The 23,401-nt window shown below is 39.0% G+C and overlaps 1 protein-coding gene across 5 annotated transcripts in view; it reads left to right on the top strand.

The window, feature by feature from the left end:
- Positions 1–23,401, top strand: part of LOC134538745 (tRNA endonuclease ANKZF1-like) — a 109,191-nt gene that overhangs the window by 64,721 nt on the left and 21,069 nt on the right. For 2 of the 5 annotated variants that reach the window (XM_063380216.1, XM_063380217.1), the window contains 3 exons: positions 115–325; positions 4,452–4,593; positions 20,081–20,254. In XM_063380216.1, coding sequence (XP_063236286.1) covers positions 115–325; positions 4,452–4,593; positions 20,081–20,254 — 527 coding nt within the window. The remainder of the gene's footprint in view (positions 1–114; positions 326–4,451; positions 4,594–20,080; positions 20,255–23,401) is intronic. The other 3 variants (XM_063380219.1, XM_063380218.1, XM_063380221.1) reach the window with 3 other exon arrangements.

Genomic DNA, 23,401 nt, shown 5'->3' with positions numbered 1-23,401 from the left:
CACTTTCATAAACAATTAAATGTCGGTATGGTATGAATTTATTTTAAAATCATCTCCAAAAACAGAAAATAATAAAAGAAAGTTAATGTAGGGTCCTACCCCCTTCGAGTGTAGCAGGTGTTCCAGAGGCGGAGCCGAGCGCGGTGTCGCGCGCGAGGAAGGCGGTGTCCGCGGCGTGCTCCCAGGGCGACCCGGAGCTGCTGGTCGCCGCGGTGTCGTCCCTGGGGCAGGAGGCGGTGCTGCAGTTCCTCAACGACCCGGTGGCGGACGGCGGTGGCACTGCCCTGCACGTGGCGGCTCGTTGCGGCCACTGCAGCGTGGTGAGGTGAGGCCGAGCGCCGAGCTGAGACCTCGTCATGTTCTGTTCTTGGTGACTTTGGCGATTTAACCAACCCCAGAACCCACAACTAATAACTAAGGGACAAGGTTTCATTGCTTTTTTTTAAGGCATTTTCATTTTAAAAACAAGAGATTATGTTGTTACTGTTTTTATGTTTATAAATTAATTTCATTCAATATTATAGTGTTTTTTTTTTCAACTATTAATATACTCAGATATGTCTTGATACTAATTTCACCAAAATGGTGCACTTTTACAATTAAATAATTGGGCAGAACTATCTGGATTAAAAATAAATCTGCACGTGATTGTGTGTTTGGAAAATGTGTAGAGCAGATGTCATAAATGTAAGTTCAAACAAAGTAAAATTAATTTTTTCCATTCTATTTAGATTAATTTTGGTACGTACAAATTTATTGCTGAAAAATTCAGATAAATTTAATATATATATTTTTTTGTGACTTAGGTATTTTAGCTAAAATAATGGCTATTTTTGTGATTTTAGTTGAATCTTGATTTATTATGGTGTAATAACTTGCATTTCGGTTTTTAATGGTGCATTGACATGTTTTTTGGTGTTATTTCTATTTTATCACAATTCACTATGAAATCTTGTACCTACTAATAACGTAATAACTAATATTTGCAGTGTAATCGATAACCTTACAACTAAAGAATATGAAACTTTGATAGTTAAGCAAATTTTAAAAGTTAAGTGAGTGAATACAATCTTACGGAAGTACCGTATAAACCCACGTACCACCCGCCCGCGGGTAAGACCCGCACCCTTATTTTTAGAATGCCATGGTGGGAAAAAAATGTTTTTATTGCAAATCTGCATGGAAAAAAAAAATAATTTAGTCGTAATTTATTTTCCTTTCAAACAGTAACAAATCGTAAAGAATTACCAAATAAGTACAGAAGGCAGGCAATTGCAATGTGGCAACATTGCGCAAGTAGAACGTGGCATCGGCGCGTGCGATCGATAACAACACGCCGTGTGTGCGCGTGACCTTGCCCAGCTCCCAGCTGTTTACAGTTTCAATCTTCCGCGTCCATTATCGTGCGCTGGGCAATGACCTCGTTCAAACAAACGATAAAGCACGCGAGTCCTAGCGACGCATAATAAAAACTATTTTTATTACATGCATAATAAAAAACTTTGTGCCTAAATGTGGCATATTCTACATAAAAATTTAATTAGCTTAACACAAATACGGCATTAATTTAGGCTTAATAAAAGTGAATTACAAAATCACACAGACAATAAAATTAACAAAAGAATACCGTATTTACTCGTGTATAGCGCGCCCTCGTGTATTGCGCGCACCACGATTTTTGCAACAAATTCCAAAGAAAAAAACCTTTTTTCCCGTAAATAAATTTTACTAACATTTTGTGGTACCTGTTAAGTAATTACGTATGAGAGAAATGATAATTTAAATTGATGTGTGGTGATGCGTCAGGAAAATACTTAAACTCTGCTGTGTAGACGGAAGATAATGAAGCGCTGTATCGTCACAACTAGTGATGGGTCGTTCGTGAACGATTCGTTCAAAAAGAACGAATCTTTGAGAGAACGAAATCTTGAGATTCGGTCGCGATGTAAAGAACCGGCTCTTTGAGAGCCGGTACCTTGAAAGATTCGGAAGAACGAAAACGCGGAGAGAACGAGAGAACGAGAGAACGAGATGAGAGAACCGGCCACGCGCCCGGTCTGATTCGTTCGTGAAATGATTCATGACGTCAGGAGTCTGAAGAATTAGTAATCACAACGTGCGCATGTTCATAAGAGCAAACGATAACTGATCAAATAAAATAGGGTAACATGAAAAGTATATATACCTGAAAATGTCAACTGTTAAGTAGTGGTTTAAAATTGCGAATTGCGTTTTCACATTCACATACACAAATTTGGAAAGGAAAAGGAAAAAAAAAAAAAAAAAAAATGAATTAAAAATAACAGGGAAAGTAACTACAAATGTTCACACTTACCATTTAGGTGTTAATTAATGTACTTCATTTTTCTCTCTTCATACTGAATCGCAGTAGTAGTATTCAATTTTTGTCTTTTTTTCTCTAAATGTGTTGGTCTACATGTAAACACTTTACTCTCTCTAGAGTGTAAATAGCCTGTATATTAATATTTGTAACTTAAAAAGTAATACAATATAAATAATCTTGTTTCATATACGCAACTGTGATTCACTGGCTACGAAAAGCAATGTTCAAGTACTAGCTATAATAGTGCGATTACAAATTAAAGTTAAGAAAGATCACTTTCGTAACATTCTTAGATTTAATGCTCCCGTATTATATAGAATCACTGCATGAAGCATTTGCAGCGATCAACAGTCAATAATTTTATAACAGTCAGTATACAACTAGACGTTTGAAATTTCATTTACCCATGCAGAGTAGATAAAGATAACCACCCACGCGATCCAGCCTCCTCTCGTTATCGGGTCACGCGATAACGAGGGGAGGCTGGAAGCAAACACGTAGCCAATACTCTAAAGGATGAACGAGTTACGACACCTGATAAAAGAGCCAGATCCTATACACAAAAAAGACCGAAATGACTGAGATGAACGAATCGTTCTTAACGAATCTTTCACGGAACTGATCCGAAAGTACCGGTTCGGTCAAAAGAACCGTTCTGCCCATCACTAGTCACAACTGGTACGTGTGCGGGAGGGAAGGAGACACAGGAACGGGACGCGGAGGACTAGATGACTCACCGGTAGCAGCTGCGACAAGGAAGCGAAGGAAGTGGGAGGGGGAATGGCGACAACATTCTCTCTCTCTCTCTTTTATTTTTGTAGCTGCTCTGGCTTTCTGTAGAGGGGGAGGTCTAAAAATAAACAAAAGACGTGCGAGCTTGCGTGCGCACGTGTGTGTGTGTGTGTGTTGTGAGCGTGTGTGTGTGTGTGCGAGAGACCAGGTTGCGTGCGTGCGTGTGTGTGTGTGTGTGTGTGTGTGTGTGTGTGTGTGTGAAAGAGAGGCCTTTTTGCTTGTGCGTATGTGTGGGGGCTGGCCAGAAACGTCACCCGTCACCCGGCAGTTAACGACTTCCACTCCTCCTCCCAGCCTCACCCCATCACTTTTTTTTTCCGTGTATAGCGCGTATCCTTATTTTTTTCCTTTACTTGAGGGGAAAAAAGGGCGCGCTATAGACGAGTATATACGGTAACATGATGTCACAGCCGTCAGCCAAGAACGGATTTAAACTTCCTCACAGCTGTATGTAGTTGTAGAGTTTTTCCTCTATCTCCGGAAACTTTGCTACCGCACCACGGAACGCACGTCTATCGCCACTGGCCGAAAGCAGTTTGTCTTTACTTTTCCTCCAATCCCTCACACATGATTCGTCGACATCATATTTTCGCCCAGTGGCACTATTACCGATTTTTTCCGCTTCACTGATTATTTTTAATTTTTCCACAACTGTGAAAGAACGCAACTTTTTACGATTCATTACAATACTACAGCCAACACACGTGTAAAACCAAAAGGTACTTAGCAAATGAGGATAGGACAGTGCGTGGGAGCACGCGTTTGTAACCAGCGAAGCTGCAGTGTGACCTTGACTGTCTGCCGCTTCCTTCTCATCCTATTCCCCTACCCTCTTGCCTATCGCAGCAACCTCCTGTTGCGCCGGCGCTATTTTGTCACCGTGCAAAAATGGCCCAAGACCCATGCAACACCCGCACCCTACTTTTTCGAACCTGATTTTTTTTAAAAAGGTGCGGGTGGTACGTGGGTTTATACGGTATGTATTAGATGTAATTCAGTTACATTTAATTGCTTATTCCTTTAGTTCGTTTTGAGGCAGGCTCCTCCTGCAGTATCATATTTGGATTACAACCCAGAAATGAAAGAAATGCATTTGATTTTAAAAGCTATGTATGTATATATTAAATATTTGAAGGAAAAAAAAACCTTGACTGTTTTTGCTATTACATGAACTTAAAAATTTAACTGGCAATAGCTGCCTCCATACAAACATTTTTGAGAATCCAATCATTCATTTGAACTGATTTGTGCACCCATTTTTCCACCTACTGACTGGACTGTAAAAAATTAATTAATATTTGAATATTTGTTTTAGGAAATTACTTGAGCTTGGCTGTGATCCATGTAGCAAAAATGTGAAAAATCAGCCACCGTACGTGGTAGCAGTGAATAAAGAAACTCGGAACGTCTTCAGAAGATTCATGGGAGAGTTTCCTGACAAGTATGATTATACCAAGGTGAGAATAAATATTGGTGGTCCGTTATTAGTATTTCCTTATGTAAGCTGTATGTATTGATTTAGTAATGGTGGTTTTGTGTTTGGTGTAACTTCAATTTGGTTACAGTACATTATATAGAGTTCTTGCAAAGCCTAAGAAGACAACAAAACTGAAACTAATATGATTTTAATCATTCCCACGAATATAATCTTGTTTTGAAACAACTTATTTATGTAAAACATTTAAGTTTTCCAGTACTAGTTAAAAAAATGTTGGTTACAGCATCATACAATTAAAAGTAAAACATCTACAGGTCAAATTTTGTAATGAATTGTATTAAGCACTGAAATGCATTGTTTATCTGAAGTTAGTTTTTACAGTAGAATCCCGCCGATGTGACCCCCCTCTGATGCGTCCATTCCGTTTATACGACCGTTTTTTGAGAAACCGTGAAAATATTTAGCAGAGAAAGTTGAAAATTTGAGTAAAATCGGCTGAAAAACAAGTCTGTTAAACTTTGTTGGGCGCTGTGTGATTTCAAGTTTATCTTGGCGAGCACTGTACTGTAAGCAGGCAGACAAAAGACGGCTAAAAATAGATACCACCCCTCTAGACTGTCCACGCTAGCCAATACCGGTAAACTGCGCGCATCACCTGATAGCATCTACGCGCGCGTCTATTGCCGTCCCGGTCCCGGTCCCGTTTGACGATTGTGACTCGTTTTTCAATTTACACGGACTCGTGGATTCGTGAAAATGAGTATAAAGTGAGCCAGTTTGTCGCTAATGAAAAATTATGAGATTATCCAGCAAGTGGATAAGAAGACAATTTCCAAGACGAAGATAGCACAGAAATATGGCATTCCGAAGTCTACTATCTTCACGATTCTTAAAAAGAGAGAAGAAATTATAAATGCAGTACAGAAGGAAGGCAGCAATTTGAAATTGAAAAATTTGAGGGGCGCGACGTATTAGGTGCTTCAAGTGTGCGTGAGACATAAGATAAAGAAGGTGAAGAGGGCGAGACCTGCCAGCCAATATATTTGTGGGAGGGGGAGACAGAGATAAAAGAGAGAGAGCCCTGCAGTAAGCGGAAGTGGTCAAGGTCGACATTTACCGTCACTCTCGCTAGCTAATGATGCTGCTGGTCGCCAGCCTCACACACACACACACACACACACACGCGCGCGCCGCCGCCAGAGAGTGGCGACTGGCGAGTAGATGCGTGCGCAGCCAGCAGTTCTGCTCTCCTTCCCCTCACTTTTCCGTCTACACGTGTTTTTTTTTTTTTTTTTTTAACGCTGTGAAGGGATGTGGAAAAATTAATTGCTTGAGCTGTCAAAATAAACATCGCCGACGGCAAGGACGGGAGCGCATCCTGTCGGTCTGTCGCTGTGATTATCTACTCCAAAAACATGTCACAGCATTTCAGGATAGCATTGTTCTTATATCTTTCGTTTATAGCCGAATGTTTTCTACCTGATCCACGCAAGTTCCTTCGCCACGTTTTGAACGAAAATAACAACAACCAGCCGGCTAGCATAGCCAAACTCGCGTGACGCAAATTCACTTTATAATTGGGTGGAGGGGGGGGGGGGGGGGGTGTAAAATTGGCCCAAATTCTCTATTGCGACCATTCCGCTTATAAGTCCGTTTTTCCGAAAACCGTGAGGGGTCGCATCAGCGGGATTCTATGTACACTAGAGTCCCGTTATAGCGAGGTGTCACGGTTCCGGGTTTGATCCTCGCTATAACCGAATTGGACAAATTTTGGCCCCCAAAAAATACAAATTAACCGAAAATAGCATAAAAATGTGTTTAAACCTGTATAATTGGAAAATAACAGGTTATATTAACGAAATCTTAATTTCTGTGAGCAGATGTGTGAATTCTCTTTAAAACGATACCCCATAAGTACGGATGCGATCACCGATTGCGTCAAAATAACCAGAATACCCTACCACGCCACGTAAGTATAGCATCTCAGCCCGCGGCCGACGCAGCATTGTCCTGCTATCTATTGCCGACGCGGGCTGTCTGCTGGCGGCCATGTTGGTTCGGGATGTAGCTAGCAGGTGGTGCTAGTGTAGCGCGACGATTTAATTCCTTACAAAATAGCAGGAGTGCGGCTGCGGCAACGCACATAAGCCTCAAACGAAATAGTCGCTGGAAAACTATACTTTTTCATTTAAAGAAACCTGTCAACTTTTTTAGAAAATAAATTTGGGATTAAACTCAAACCATCACCACCCCTTTCCCGGACAAATACCCCAACAACTGACCGAAACAAAAGTTACAAGAAAACTGTCCTAGCGATTCGGAAATAAATACGGTAGTGCCTACTAGAGGTGTAAAAGTAACGAAAAAATGCGTACCCATATGTATTCGTTACTATAACAATTAGTACTCGTTACTATCGTTACGTTACTCGTTACTTCTGATACCGCATAATTTGCTGTTATGTTGCAGCAACGAATCCAGTCGTATTGCGTACGCGTACAGTATGACGTCGCGTAAATAATAATAAATAGAATATAAACAATTAATAGTTTTTGTTAACCAAGAAACAATTAAATCTCATTAGAGCGGCTTTTTAATATTATCTCTTTTAAGATAACAACAAAAAAACGTGAAAATATACGCGATTATAAAAACAAAAACATACATATTTCTAATTTGTAAAAAATACTTTCTTACGTTGTTTCTGTTCCAATATCAAACTTTGTCTACACACGGTACAGATAACTAACGGAAGTTTGATAAAATAAAGAAAGGACGGGATTCTATTTTTAAAGCCACGCACTTAGGTGGTGACTGCACGGCTGAAGAATGTGACAGGCGTCAACGGCAAGATGTCTAGTGGCGAGCGAGAGGGGTGGAGATAAAGCAGACAAATAACAAAAGCGCGCTTCAAGCTCTCACGCCGTAAATTCCTCAAAAATACCTCGTTATAGCCGTGTTCTCGCTATTACCGTGCTCGCTATAACGAGATTTCACTGTACTTTGAAAAGTAAGCACGGTGCAAGGATGTTATGTCAAAAGTCGGCCATCTTTGTACATGACATGCCACAACACAACCTACATCACAGCTAGATCTATTTAAAAGTTTGAACACTTAAGTACTTTTATTATATTTGTTCTCCACTGCAATGTACAAATGAATATAACTTTGAAGGGGAAATGTAGAAACTGAAGCTACAGTATGGGTTTCAAAGATTTTTGTGCCATAACAATTTTTAAATTTTTACCTATTCACTTTTTTCTTTCATTAAGACAAAGATCTTTTTTATTGACAGTATTATTAAAGTTGTACGATTCTCAAAAATTAATTCTTCACTAAACCAATAATTTGATAACTTCACATGGAAAACTATTTGTACCAACTACAGTTCCTGTTTACTTTTGGCATTCTACTTAATTATATACCATGTTTTAACTGAGTCAAATTGTGAAAATTATCAACAACAGTAATTGCTAGGACCTAAAACCTGTTTGAAACCAAGATGGCATCATTCTGTTCCTGTCTTTCTCATCCTTAAATTGTAAAGACAGACTTTACTCGGATGTAGCTACAACCTCAGAGCAAAGAACAGAATGTGGGTGTTTCATTCAAGGGAAGCTCCCAGCATTTTGAAATATCGAGTACGGTTGTAAGCACCAATTTACAAAATATGTGACTTACCAAAACAGATTGCAGCTACAAAGTTTTGGAACACATCCATCATTGCAAGATTGGGTTCCTTGGTCTTCACGCATCTGTCCACTAGTTAAGTCGTGGTGCACTTAGTCACACAAATTTTATTGTAATGAGTTATTTACTTTTTAAAGAACATTGTTAACTATTATTTGAGTAGCCCATATGCAAAAGCCGTTATCTCCATGTCAACAAAAATGTGGATAATAGAGAAAAACGTATAGGAAATGATACAGATATCTCATAACTGTCAATGTAATTGTGAAAAATAAAAAAAAAAAAAATAGTTTTTTAGCTAACAAATCTGTATAATATAGGATATATGAATAGTTTTTTAATTTACAAATCAATTATGCACATGACAGGTTTTGCACCTGAAACATGAAAATAACAGGTTTTGGAAATGTTATATCAGCCATTTGCAATTTCATATCAGTTACAAAACATGTTACATCTAGTGTTGTGCGAGATCTCGAACCTCGAGAAAAATTTCGAGAAATATTCCATTCTCGAACAGCGAGCGAGAAAAATAATTTCTCGAAAAAAAACGAGAAATTTTATTTTGGTACCAGTAACAACTCAATTTGGTATGGAAACTAAATTTGATATTGATAGTTGTATTTTTATATGTTGAACATTACACAAACACTGCCATTATTTTAGTTTAAATGTTTTAATAATACCAAACGCGTCTGCCTGTTTGGACGAAAAATGATTTGGCGGAACACAAAGCAAACATGATGCAATCATTAAGAGATATTAGACTAGCCGATAGTCAACCATCCAAAATCTTTATCAATAACCGAAACTGTGAATAAACACTGTCTTATGAAATTCCAATTTATCCTGAAAGAAAAACTGCCGTATTTAATTTCTAAATTACGTAAGCGTAATACATAATAAAATACGTTCGAACCTAACCTACAGAATTGGTTTTGTTTACATACACATTATTACGGTAAAGTTATTAAAAGCATTACCTTTAATTTAGTCATAATATTTTATTCGGTAATGTTTAATAGCATACTGAAATGTTGAATATTACGGCAAAATACAAAATTTACTTTTTAACGAACAAAAGGGAATGGTGGTCATGCTGCCAGACCGAGTGTGCTTCGCTGTTCCGTTTCTTATTTCAATTCCAATAAAAGACTGCGCAAGTCATGTGATTATTAAATGGACTGGAATGTAAAGGAATGGATTGAAAACGCAGAACAATTCACGCCCTTGTATTACGTAAAATTACGTGAATGTGTGTGTTCAAACCCGTTGAAAAGGCAGAATAAATAGTATGTTTATCCCATTTCCTTTTCCACCTTTGTTTCACTCAGTCGTAAGACGTCACGAGTAATGAATCCCGCCAAAGCCTCCCTAGTATAAATTTCTTTGTTTTCATTACAGTACCAGAGTTTCCCGTTTACGCGAGCTACACTGCGGGTATGATAAATAATGTGACGCTTGTAAAATGTTATTAGGAATATGAGAATAATTTCATAATACTGCTTTATCTCTTTCTTAACTGCGGCGTAACCAAGTGGAAAAAAAAGTGTTGCGGGAATATAACAGTTTAACAGAAGTAAACTTTGTTGTCAAATTAAACTTTGATTTTTACGGTAAAATGGAAGATGTGGACATATCAGTGTGGCAGTATTACCTTTGAATATATATACTGTATAGAAGTCGCCAGCCCAGGTTAAATTTCTAATACGGTTTTGAGGTAGTTGGTTAATTCACCGCTGCAATCGCCACCATCGCTAGGGCATCGACTTGTGGTGGTCCCTAGCGGTCAAGTTTCGAACTCTTCAAACACCCCTTCCCCCTCCCGTTGAACGACGTTGAGCTGCAGTGAATGATGGATGAGGGGTGCGGGGAATGACAGCGGGCGACAGCGCTGCGCTCTAACGTGTAAATAACAACTAAGACGATACAGGGCGTTACGGCAGCGCACTGCAGCGGTGAAGTTCCCAAGCTGCTCATCATACGCTTTTGAAAAACGTAGAGTAAATCCTATCCACTCGCGACTTCTATACAGTATATATATTCAAAGGTATTACACAATAAGTGGCGATAAGTCAATGGAACCACAATTTACATGTTAGCTACTAGACTTTTACCTAAGTAAGTGAATGTTTATTTATAATTTAGTGTAGGCTTACATAACGTGTGGTGCATGTCAGTTGTGCACAGGCAACTAAATTGACATTCTATATGATAAACAACAGTTTTATCTACAGAACAATATATTTTGAAAGTGATATCTACAGTAAATCTTGATTATTTAAAAATTTCTCATTCTCGTCTCGTTTCTCGCGAGAAAAATATTTTCTTTCTCGAAAATTTCTCGAGGTCTAAATCTCATTCTCGCACAACCCTAGTTACATCCAATGACAAATTAACACTTATGAATATGACACTCACATAGTTTGAATTATACATTGTAATAACAAAAATAACTCAGACTTAAGATACTGTGTTACCAAATTAATATGTTGGCATAACAACACTGACATTAACATACAGCCATTATTTGAAAACATCACTCGGAAAGTGTTCTGTCCTATTAACAGACGTAGGTACACTTAAGATATTTCAGTACCGTTGTCCTACATCAACTCAAAATCATTCATCTCATCTTCATCTGCTTCATTCCTTGCTGTGGCTGGAACATTACCTGTAGTCTGCTGTTGAAACACAAGAGTATAAAATGTGAGCTTGGCATTTTCTTCCCACTTCTCTCTAAAGTGAAGTGACAGCAATGTGCGCACATAGTGTATTTTGGCATCCTTCAGTTGCACCCCTCTCACTACATCTGGGATCTGAGAATCCCTAAATGTTTTACCCTTTTTGCAAATGGTTTTAGGTTCACCACTTTCAAAGTTATAAAATGGTTCCCCTTGAACCAAAATGCTTTTTCTAGAGTGGCTTCTAGTTAGCACAAGCTTCTTGTTTTTTGAAACTGGAAGTTCCATCTTCCTGTTGGTTTCAAAATCTCCTGTGAATATAACTTCCAGTCTTTAACTGCACAGTCCTCTCCAAGATTATTTACTTTACCGAACTTATGAAATACCTGGATATACTTTTCTGGATTTTCAATAACACTTTCATGTCCTAACTGTCGTTCCAAATTTCCAAATACCCTATCTGGGGGTAAAAAAGAATGGCCGACAACTGGAAACAGGAGGATGATATCTTTCAAATGTTTCGGTGCTTCCAAAAGCATCCAATGTGAGAGCATGCCGATCATAGATAGATTCTTATTTTGGCCTCCACAGCCATCGGAAAAGAGTCTGATTCTGGTGACCTCATCAAGATCCAGGTTTTTAAGCCTGTGATGTAATGCTGATGCTATTTCTTTCAAACCTTTCGCATAAGCATCTTCTGTCCACACATAAAAATATGTGTTTGTCGTGTTTTGAGAAGTGGTTGAAACACCCTCGCAGATAGTAAAATTAAAGAGATACATTTGTCTTTTGTAATATGCCGCTTGGTCAGGAAGTTTAGGCAGCAATAAATTCTTCTGATAATCGTAAGTGAGGACCAAATCACCATCGGTTTTCTCCCGGAGGTGTTGATAAAAAGTATCTGCCCTTTTTTTGTGTGCCAATAACTCAATTTGAAGAGTGTGTTTTGCTGCCTGGTCCTTTTCATCGTTTATTTTGTTCTCGAGACTCAAGCATGTGGAACATTTATTGGTGTATGGGGCATCAAAGCTTATATTGAAATTCTCATTTAAAACAGTTTGAAAAAACTCGTATTCAACTCGCAGGTTTTCTTCTGTGTGTTTCTGGAGGTACATTCTACATTTCCCACATTTTTTTCACATTTAACTGGCTACTAAAGTACTGATGCACAGTGTTTTTCCCCCTGCAATAATGGGACTGTATTGGCTGAAATGTTTTTATGAAATCTTTCACTGCAGTCCTTTTCAGTTCATACTTTTCGACCTGGCGGGCTCCTCCACGAGTTTCAGGAGAAGTAACACTGAGGTGAAGATATTTCTTACACAGTCTTTGGATACGATCACAACTCTCATTTAAAACACTTAAAAATGCTTTTCTACACACTTTTACATGTTTAATAATGCCTTTCCATTGCCCTGGTAATGTATAACTAGAGGCACGATTATATGGTAATGCGCGATAAAACGAAATAACACTTAAAACCGCTTGAAAACACGAAATAAAAAGGAAAATGTGCGAAATCCGCGCTATATTACGAAATTTTGTCTATCCTGATTATTTACGTTTTTTTTTTCCATTCTGTAAGGACAATTCACTATCTTCAGCACAATCAAATATTTCTGACAGTAACTAGCAGCCATATATATTATATGCGACTGTGATTCATTATAGATTTTAAAATGAAGTCTCGGAATTAACGTAATTTTTTCTTTAAACTGTAATCTTGTGTACCATAATAATTTAAGATGTTGATAACTATGATACAATGGCCGCCGTTCACTTTCTGTAAATACAAAAATAACAAACGTCCAAAATATGTTTTTCTAAGATTACGTTTTTAATCATTAAAATAAAATATCACACTAAAGCGCATTGCTTTTACTGTTCATTTAAAATAAAGTACGTAGGGTACGAAAATAAAATTAACCCTGCTTAACGTAACGATTGTAAATAATAAATAGTAGATGTTTATGTCGGTATTAATTTTCACGTTGGTATTCGGTATGCGTTTGTATTTGCATCTATTCTCCATTGTTTTGATCTTTCCAGCATGGCAAATTTTTGCGTATTAACAGGTTAAATTCTTCCAATGAGATTAAAATTTTTTGATAATGCCTAAAACGAAGGTTTCTGCCAGTGACCGATCGAAAGAATTTTCCAGGGAAGGATTTTATTTCAGTGATAAAATTTTAATGTGTAAGTTCCGTAACTGCAGGCTAGACTACGAGAGACGCGATACGCTTGTGAAACATGTCGCGAGTGAGAAACATAAGCGTTTGAGGCAAAACTCATCTGTTAAACGACAAGTTTCCATAGTAGAATGCGAAAACTTAGCGAAAAAGGTAAAGGACGACAAAGAAGAGTTTTTATTAAAAACGACAGACGCTTTTGTATCTGCCAACGTGCCAGTGGAAAAGCTGGATCATCCAAAACTAAGGGAGTGGTTCAAGGAGTTTGTGAAGGGTGGTGGTGATCTCCCAACCGCCGACTGGCTTCGCAAAAGATACATACCAGTAGTAGCAGATAAAAAACGAGAAGACATTAAGACGGCAGTAAAGGATAGCATAGAAGATGCAAACCTACAGAAGTCTCTGCATAACTTGCCTTCTGTTTCCCATCTTCCCATTGATTTATTCATACATGGCTATGTTGCTTTCAAAAAAATAATTGAGGATGAACTTTCACTGCCAGAAACAAGCCAAATTGATGTTGAAAAGGTACTTTGCTCCCTTAAAGGGGACTACAGTGAATTTGCTCAAGCCAGTTTAAGGGCAATCTGGTTCCCAACATCAAATGTTGATGCAGAACGTTCATTTTCCAGGTACTCACTGGTAGTTAGTGACAGAAGACAACGTCTCACTCCAGAAAATGCGGAAAATTTAACTATGATAGCATTTCAATAAAACCGTCTTAATAGTAACTTTGGAAGTGCTTAATTGTGTAATTTTGTAGTGTATGTGATTGTAATTAAGTCGTGAAATGTTTAGTAGTTATTTAAAAATTTGAATTTATGAATTTGCAAATGAACTTAATTATCTATGAATTTGCAAATGAACTTAAACAATAAAACCTCATGATTTAATTAAAATTATTAATATTTGTTTTAATAAATTTGCATGTCGTACAGAAAAGCAAGAAAATTTTGCCATGGGTATTTTCAGCAAAAAAATAAAACCATATAACACCGAAATATTTATTTCTTTACACCGAAATTTGTCTTAAAATAACACCACAAAATCTTGCCTCTATGTATAACATGTGCTTACTTGTCATCTTGATTGTCCTTCTGGTACACGACTTCTTTTGGCTGACGAGACGGTCACATGCTGCAGGATGTAAGTTTTCTTGGATTCCAGATCTGGATTTGCATAGTACTTTTGGTGGATTCTTCGTACGTCCTGCATTCACAGCTGATGACACTGAAAACGTCCCTTCATCCGCAGGAAGGCATAACAGGAAATCCCTTTGGACGATGTCTGAAAAGAAAACATACCCATTGCTGTGCAGAATTATATGTATTGCCTATACTTATTTTCAATGTCTATATTTGTCGTAACAAAAATTAGCCACCATACTACATGCAGGACATAAAATTATGGCAAATATTAGGCTGATATTAAATCACCTTCTAACTTACCTAGCCTTCTTTGCAACATTTCGTTTCCAGGTCTCCGGCCTACGTTTTCGTTTTCTTGATTTGTGTGCAGGAGTCTCTGCTACATTGTCACCAGGACATGCAGATGCAATCTCTTCTTCGCCATCCATTATTACAATTTAGCAAAATGTGCCTACTCGTAACATAAACCAACCCCTAACACAATCGTCTCTCGTCTCACAACTCACAGATTACATTAAGATTTTGGCTCCAAAAATTTTGTTGAACAGCTGTTTCATAGAATGTTGTTTATCATTACCAACTACAAAGCAATAGCCAACAAAATGATGTGAAATACACTAGAGTCCCATTATAGCGAGGAGTCACGGTTCCGGGTTTTTCCTCACTATAACCGTGTCCTCGCTATAACCGAATTGGACAGATTTTGGCCCCCAAAAAAATAAAAATTAACCGAAAATAGCATAAAAATGGTGTTTAAACCTGTGTAATTGGAAAATAAGATGTTATATTAACGAAATCTTAATTTCTGTGAGCAGATGTGGGAATTCTCTTTAAAACGATACCCCACAAGTACGGATGTGATCACCGATTGCGTCAAAATAACCAGAATACTCTACCATGCCACGTAAGAATAGCATCTCAGCCCGCAATCAATTACTCGACTTGGCCCGCGGCCGACGCAGCATTGTCCTGCTATCTATTGTCGACGCGGGCTGTCTGCTGGCGGCCATGTTGGTTCGGGATGTTGCTAACAGGCAGCGCTAGTGTAGCGCGACTATTTAATTCCTTACAAAAAAGCAGGAGTGCGGCAACTAGAGGTGAAAAAGTAAGGAAAAAAAGTGTACCTGTATGTATTCGTTACTATAACAATTAGTACTCGTTACTATCGTATCATTACGTTACTCGTTACTTCTGATACCGCATAACATGCTATGCTATGTTATGTTGCAGCAACGAATAGAGTCGTATTGCGTACGCGTACAGTATGACGTCGCGTAAATAATAATAAATAGAATATACACAATATACAATATTTGATAATTAACAGTTTTTGTTAACCAAGAAACAATTAAATCTCATTATAGCTGCTTTTTTATATTATCTCTTTTAAGTGACGTGCGACGTGCCGCGCACGTCTATAATCACGAAGCCGTCAGCCCCTTCCTTCCTAAACACGTGTGCGCGCCGTCGCCACTGACGGCCGCGATAGCTGTCACCATCCGTCCACCACCGCGTCACCGTTGCCAGGGCAACCACGCCGCGTCCTTGGTTGCCATGGTAACCAGGCAAGTGCGCGCGCACACTCCTACCGGCCGCCACCCCTCGCCTACCCCTCTCTCGCCAGGCCAGCTGAGTGCGCGCTTAGCTTCCCCCTCCTCACCCAGCACCGCCTACTGGCCGCCACCCCTCGCCTACCCCTCTCTCGCCAGGCCGAGCGGGTGCGCGCGCAGCCTCCCCCTCCTCACCCACCTCCGCCTGCCCAGCCGCCCTTGCATAGTAGAACTTCTACCACGCCCCACTCTTCTTCCAGGACCATCCTTCTATTCCTGTAATCCACCTGCTTGTAATAATGCATGACCTTTGCATCCCGCATGTATGTGCCCAGGGTTTTCCCTCTGTCTATGGAGGTTTTACCTGGGCCCAACTTATCTAGTTTTAGTCTAGAATTAAGAGTGAGGGGAGTTAGTCATGGCGAAAACGTCTGCCATGGCTGGCCAATCCCCTCCTAGCACATGATGCACGTGACCTTTTCTGCATGGTTAAAAACCTGCATGTTTAGAGCGTATAGGGCTTGCCCTGAGACGCACTTAGAGTCTTCCCTACCTAGACCCCTCCCTTACACACTTAGTTTTAACTTAGGTTAGGAAAAAAAAAAAAAAAAATGCCTCCTCCCGCCTTCCCCTCACCCTCCAAGCCGAGGTCCGTCCAAGTCACGTAGGCCGGCTGGAATTCCTGGAAGCGCCCGTGATTCTTGGAACCCTCGGCCCTTCCTACGTTACGCCCTGGCCCTCAGGAGCAGTATATAAGGTCGGCCCTTGGGCCAGGAAGAGTCGGTGCCCTCGAGGCACCACTGGCTGCCGAGCCTCGCTCACCGCGCCATCAACCGCTCACCGCGCCTTCACCGGCAGCCGAGCCTGCCAGCCAAGAGCCGAAGACCGACAACCGAGTCCGCGAGCCAGTGTGTATCGGGAGGCTGTCGGTACCAACCGCGAGTGTGTGAAATAAAACTCGTACCGCATATCGGAGAGTGTTCTTTCGGGGTGAGGGAGAACCTCGGGGACCTATCCAACCAGCCAGCCAGCCAGCCAGTCCGCCAGCCAGCCGCCCGACTGCCAGCCAGTCCGCCAGCCAACCAGCCAGCCAGCCAGCCAGCCAGCCGCCCACCAGCCAGCCAGCAAGCAGGTCAGCCCTACTACTGCAGGGAAAGGGAGACCGCAGCAAGTAAGTGGGCATCAGACGAGGGACACTGAGAGCCACTTTCAGGGCATCCCAAGGTGGGGGAGAATCCTACCTACCCCTCTTAGGAACCTCCAGCCAGAAGTTACTCGCGCCAGTCAGGCCGATCCCTTCTTATTCAGGCAGCACAGTAAAGATTGGACGCAGGGAGGGGACTCGCTCCAGCAAGAAGCAACCCTCACCTCGCGACAATTAGTGGCGCCCAAACGGGCCACTCCCTACTCACCCAGGCAGGAAACTAAGGATTGACGCTTTAGGCCTCTCTGGAAGAGCCAGAGGAGCCAACACGCGACATAAGATAAGAACAAAAAAAAAACGTGAAAATACATGATAATAAAAAACAAAAACATACATATTTCTAATTTGTAAAAAATACTTTCTTACATTGTTTCTGTTCCAATCTCAAACTTTGTCTACACACACAATAGCTTTAATAAACAGTAAAAAACTTGGGCGACGAATTTCCAAATTATACTTTACTTAATAAACAAACATAGTTCTTTGTAAAGTAAATTCATCGAATATGCGCGCGCATGCAAAACATACGAAAAATGTGAGTAACGAGATGCAGCCGTGTGTAACGTTTCGTTACTTGTTACTAGACGGCACACCCGTTACTCAATACCGAATACATACGGTTTGCTACGTACGCCTCAAACGAAATAGTCACTGGAAAACTATACTTTTTTTCATTTAAAGAAACCTGCAAACTTTTTTAGAAAATAAATTTGGGATTAAACTCAAACCATCACCACCCCCTTCCCGGACAGATACCCCAACAACTGACCAAAACAAAAGTTACAAGAAAACTGTCCGAGCGATTCGGAAATAAATACTGTAGTGCCTACTATTTGTCAGATAGTAAAATAAATAACGTGACGTGTTTGTAAACGTGTCACGACTGAAATAATTCCAAACAAGTTTATAAATATTTGTGTATTATTAGCACGATCAATTAGCAACAAGTATAAAGATGGCTCAGACTTTTTTGTCCTAACATAGTTATTAACAATGTTATTATTCGTTAATGAAAATGTCCCAAAAATTAATAAGAGCATTTGTATTTTAAAAAAAGTGCACATTGTTATGTTTAATGGCGGGAAAAAATAGATTTTTGTCTATTTTCTAAATAATAAGAAATGCGTACAAGTATATGTATATTCAAAGGCTTGGTTTATTCGAGTCGGGCATACCTTGGCCTTGAAGCCAGCCAGTGATGCTGTGACTGTGAGTCGCAGGCACGTCCTGAGTATGGGTGTTTGGATGATAGCCGGCTTATCTTGTAGCGACGTAGTCAGAAACGAAACAAAGGGACTGCATTCTTTGTAGCCTAGCGGTTGCATTAAGGCCCGTCTACAATAGCAATGTCCTAAACTGTGTCCGAAGGACACTCGTCTCTGATTGGTCCACGTGACCCTCTGACGTCATGCGTCAAGTGGGCAAAGGTCCGAACCTACCTGGTCCGAAGACATTGGTAAATTTGAACTTTTTGTCCTAACCTGTGTACTTCGGACACAGAAAAAGAACAGAACACTCACGATATTTGAATTTCCGGTTCCCGTTTGAAAACGTGGTGTTTGTTTTTGTTATTGAAGGAAATGGAAGGTGTTGTAAGTCACTTATAACTTACATAACTTTCGTAAGTTCAATCTCAAACTACAAAGCATCAATACAATAAACAAAAACATTTGGTTTAGCACATTTGGTGTGCTCTGGTAACAACTTTAGAAATCAATACATTCGGACATCGGACATCGCAATTGTGGACAGGGCAGTTTTCGGTGAGACAATGTGACGTCACTCACATTCGGATAAGGACATGGACCACGCACAGGTTCGGACTATTGTAGACGGGCTCTTACACACGCACATATCCCCAGCACGTTTAGCATTTATTATACTGAGTTCACAGGAATAGAATAATATTAATGAACAGATAACTAACGGAAGTTTGATAAAATAAAGGACGGGATTCTATTTTTAAAGCCATGCACTTAGGTGACGACTGCAAGGCTGAAGAATGTGACAGTTGTCAATGGCAAGATGTCTAGGGGCGAACGAGAGGGGTGGAGATAAAGCAGACAAATAACCAAAGCGCGCTTCACGCGTTCACGCCGTAAATTCCTCAAAAATACCTCGTTATAGCCGTGTTCTCGCTATTACCGTGCTCGTTATAAAGGGATTCTCCTGCATCATTTTATATACAATTTAATGTGCATGTACAAGGAACCACCCTGGTTATAACAGGTATTGCAAATGGAAACATGTTCTGGTTATCATGGTGGTCATGGATATAGCGGCTATTGACATTTCCAGTTATTGTTTTTAACAGGTTTTGTATCTGTTGTCATGAGTCACTTAACAGGTTTTGCAACTGACCTCACTTTTCTCTTCAATATTTTGATGGGTTTTAGCGTGGTTTCACACTCGTTCTTCACACCATTATGAAGCCAATGAAAAGACGAATCCATAGATACTATAAACTCATTTTCGATAATTTTTGGATTTAGCGGGTTTTGCTAAAAATCATCTCATTGACAAATAGTCAGTAAAACACTTTTGAAGGAAAATGGCATGCAGGACATATTTGCTATCATGTTTAACACATTTTGAGATTGATTCTGTTTTAATATATGTTTTGGTTATAAGACATCACTTTTAGAACAATGCTTCTAAACATGTGTTAAAATTATTAGTAATTTATTATGAAACATCTCATAGTTTAATTTGTAAACAGAAAAAAATCCTGATTGCATTGTGTGCCGTATGAAGGTCATTTTGACTACACTTGGTGAGCAGCAAATTTGTTTTCATTTGTTGTTTGTTATTTCTTTTGGCAGCTGTGGGATTATCAAAGACATCATCTGACTGGAGTAGTTTGAACAGTTTTGAACTACATAAAATTTATCTGAATTTTTTTCCACCATTTGGTGGTGATCCAGGTAGATGCAGAATTAGTGTTGATTTTTTAGTTTTACTTCTCATGTTAATACTAACTGGCTCTCAGAATAGTACCACAGTTGTTAGCAAATAAATTTTGTAATTTTTTAAATTTTAGTCTCAGATATCCAGCCCCCTGTCAGATGAACTAGAACAAAAGATGGCGGAGAAACGGAGAGAAATGAGGAAAGTAAAACGGGAGAAGGACAAACTCAGGAAGCAAGAAGAAGATAAGAGACGCGAGGAAGAGTCTGAGAAGGAGAGGTTCCTCAGGCTCAGCGATAGGGAGAAGGTAAGATTACATCCCGAAATACAAACTTGAAGTTTTTGACCATTCACTTTTATGCTGCGATATCCTTACCTTTTGTTGGAGGGTTGATTTTGCACAAATATTTATTTTATTTGGGTTTTCGCTGTGATATCCTTACCTTTTGTTGGAGGGTTGATTTTGCACAAATATTTATTTTATGTGGGTTTTCATGACATCAGAGGCAGCCGCTTATAACTTGTGGTATTATCTTTGAAAGATTTGTGCAATGGGAGTGCATGACTTGATGTAGGCTTTTGGACATACGCCAGTGCTAAGCAATGGCGTATGTCCAAAAGCCTACATCAAGTTATAACGGGTACACGTCGTTTGTCCTAAAATAGTTTGTCCTAAAGCGTTTATCCTAATTTCGTTTGTCCTAAAAATTAGGACAAACGACTTTAGGACAAACGACGTTAGGACAAACGACTTTAGGACAAACGAATTTTAGGACAAACGACGGAACAGCTTCAAAATATTTTTACTCTGAGTTTTAGGACAAACGACTTTAGGACAAACGACATTAGGACAAACGACTTTAGGACAAACGACTTTAGGACAAACGACTTTTAGGACAAACGACGGTTCCAGTATCGATAAATCCTTACTCTGAGTTTTAGGACAAACGACTTTAGGACAAACGACATTAGAACAAACGACTTTAGGACAAACGACATTAGGATAAACGACTTTAGGACAAACGACATTAGGACAAACGACTTTAGGACAAACGACATTAGGACAAACGACATTAGGACAAACGACTTTAGGACAAACGACTTTAGGACAAACGACTTTTAGGACAAATGATTTTAGGACAAACGACATTATGAAAAACCAAGTTAGGACAAATGACTTTAGGACAAAAAACTTTGAGTCAAACTATTTTATTTAAAAACCACAGAGCATGTGAGAACTTACAGTAAAAGAAAACGTTTGAAAAAATAATGTTATATACTGGGGAAATACTTTACATTCTATGTAAAAAAAAAATTCAGCGTTTACGATCGTTACAATTTTTAGACATCTAGGAATAAAGACTACGGTTTCAACGACCTAAATCTTTTTTTTTGCCATCTTGGATCCGCCATATTTAAATAGAACGCCCCACTCATTATGATGAAATTTTCTTCATGACCGCCATATTGAATTTTTCTGTTCCACTGGAGGCCGCCATCTTGGATGCCGTCGACTTTGTTTCTGTTCTTTGTTCCTAGATAGCGCCAGCAACGCTCTTGATTTTTTTTGTTCTTCTGTAGGCCGCCATCTTGAATACCGTTGACTTTGTTTCTGCTGTTTGTTCCTAGAGAGCGCCAGCCTAGCTCTTTTTTTTTTTTTTTTTGTTCTTCTGGAGGTCACCATCTTGGATACCAAGGACTTTATTTCTGCTGTTTGTTCATAGAGAGCGCCAGCATCGCTCTGATTCATCACATAAGGTCGATGTTCCATTACCTACCATAGCTATTATGGTCCTTATCGACATATTAAATTTAAATTTTTTAACAAAATACATTGGAAGCGCTGTGATTCGAACCATTGCAGCTCTGATCTCTAGGTTGAACAACATACGCCTTTAACCGCACGGCCATCGAGACATTTACCAAACTGAGAATAAAATAAGGTATATATAAAAATAACATGCATATTCGGATTTGTAATTTTTTTGATTTGAAGTAATAATAGCACCACCTGTATTAAGACGTAACTGTAACAATTATCGTTACGGTCACAATATTGAATATCCGTAATGGTTTTGTTATAAAAACGGGAAAAATATTAAAAATCATTAAAAAATTAATCAATCGAATTAAATAATAAAAATCTTAAAAAACACCGTTGCAATTTTCGTTACGGTCGCCATCTTGAAAATACATAATTTTAATGCTGGAGATTCGAGAAAAAAAATTACTTATTAGAATACTGATTAATTAGTTCGATTCCTGTCCTTGATTCGAAACTATTAGAACAAAAAAAAACAGATCCTTCCTCCACAGAAACCACCTACAGATTGATCTCCGCCACCAATAGCAAGGTATATATATATCGTCAGCTAGTATGACGACATGTCTGCCATCTTGTCTTCATCCGCTGGAGAAAACCATCTTGTTATCGTCTGCTAAAGTGTGCTGATACCATGTTAGTATAAAATTATGTTCACCATAACTTTGTCCTCAACTGTTGGCATTGATAATTAACCTTGACCTTGAAATTTGACCTTGACATTGAAATTTGACCTTGAACCTTGAAATTTGATTTTACCTTAACGACCATCATGGAAACACCATTTTGCGTTCAGTACATGCTACCAGGAGCTACCACCTGCTAGAGGTCATTGCCACCATCTTGTTTTCGTCTGCTGGAGGACACCATCTTGTGCGTGTACTCGTCTTATAGAGTACATTACCATCATACTTGTCTAAGTTTTACCCGCTAGAGTGCAGTAATCATTTATTATTACTGAATTGCCTGCCATCTTGATATTTGGGTGCCATCTTGGAATCGTGTAATTATTTAGCTAGAAATTCTGGAAAAAATTCCAAAATTCAACAAAAAATTCACTTATTAAAGTAATGAGTGATTATATCAATTCCTGTTCTTGGTTCGATCCTTGGATGATTAAAAAAATAATTTTATGGAAAAAATAATAATTATAATAAATTATTATCAAAGTCATAAAAGAGACTTAAAATCATCTATTACCATCATCCTTTAAACCATTACGACCGCCATTTTAGATATTTGGATTTATTGACTTATTAGTTCGGGAAAAATTCCAAAATTCACCGAAAAAATCACACATTATTTTACATATTGAATCGAAACTTTCTTTGATCTATGAACGAAGCTGAAAATAAATTTAATTTAAATACCAGAAAATTGTCAGGTTCGAGAAATAAAACACCGCAAGTACTTTTACAAACATAATATTTATTACATAATTTCTATCCTACTAAAGGATCACTTGCGAAAGCCAGCAATCTTATAAACATTAAGCCCTGCATAGACGCGAAAAAAACTAATTCTTAGCTCCAACAGCTCCAACTCCTCCAAATGCTCTAAAGCTCCAACTGCTCCAACAGCTCCAAATGCTCCAAATGCTCCAACAGCTCCAAATGTTACAAAGGCTCCAAA

This window comes from Bacillus rossius, chromosome 14, assembly GCF_032445375.1.
Source record: "Bacillus rossius redtenbacheri isolate Brsri chromosome 14, Brsri_v3, whole genome shotgun sequence".
NCBI classification, from domain to species: domain Eukaryota; kingdom Metazoa; phylum Arthropoda; class Insecta; order Phasmatodea; family Bacillidae; genus Bacillus; species Bacillus rossius.
Note: the sequence above shows the minus strand (reverse complement) of the source record. Positions and strands in the feature narration are given on the sequence as shown.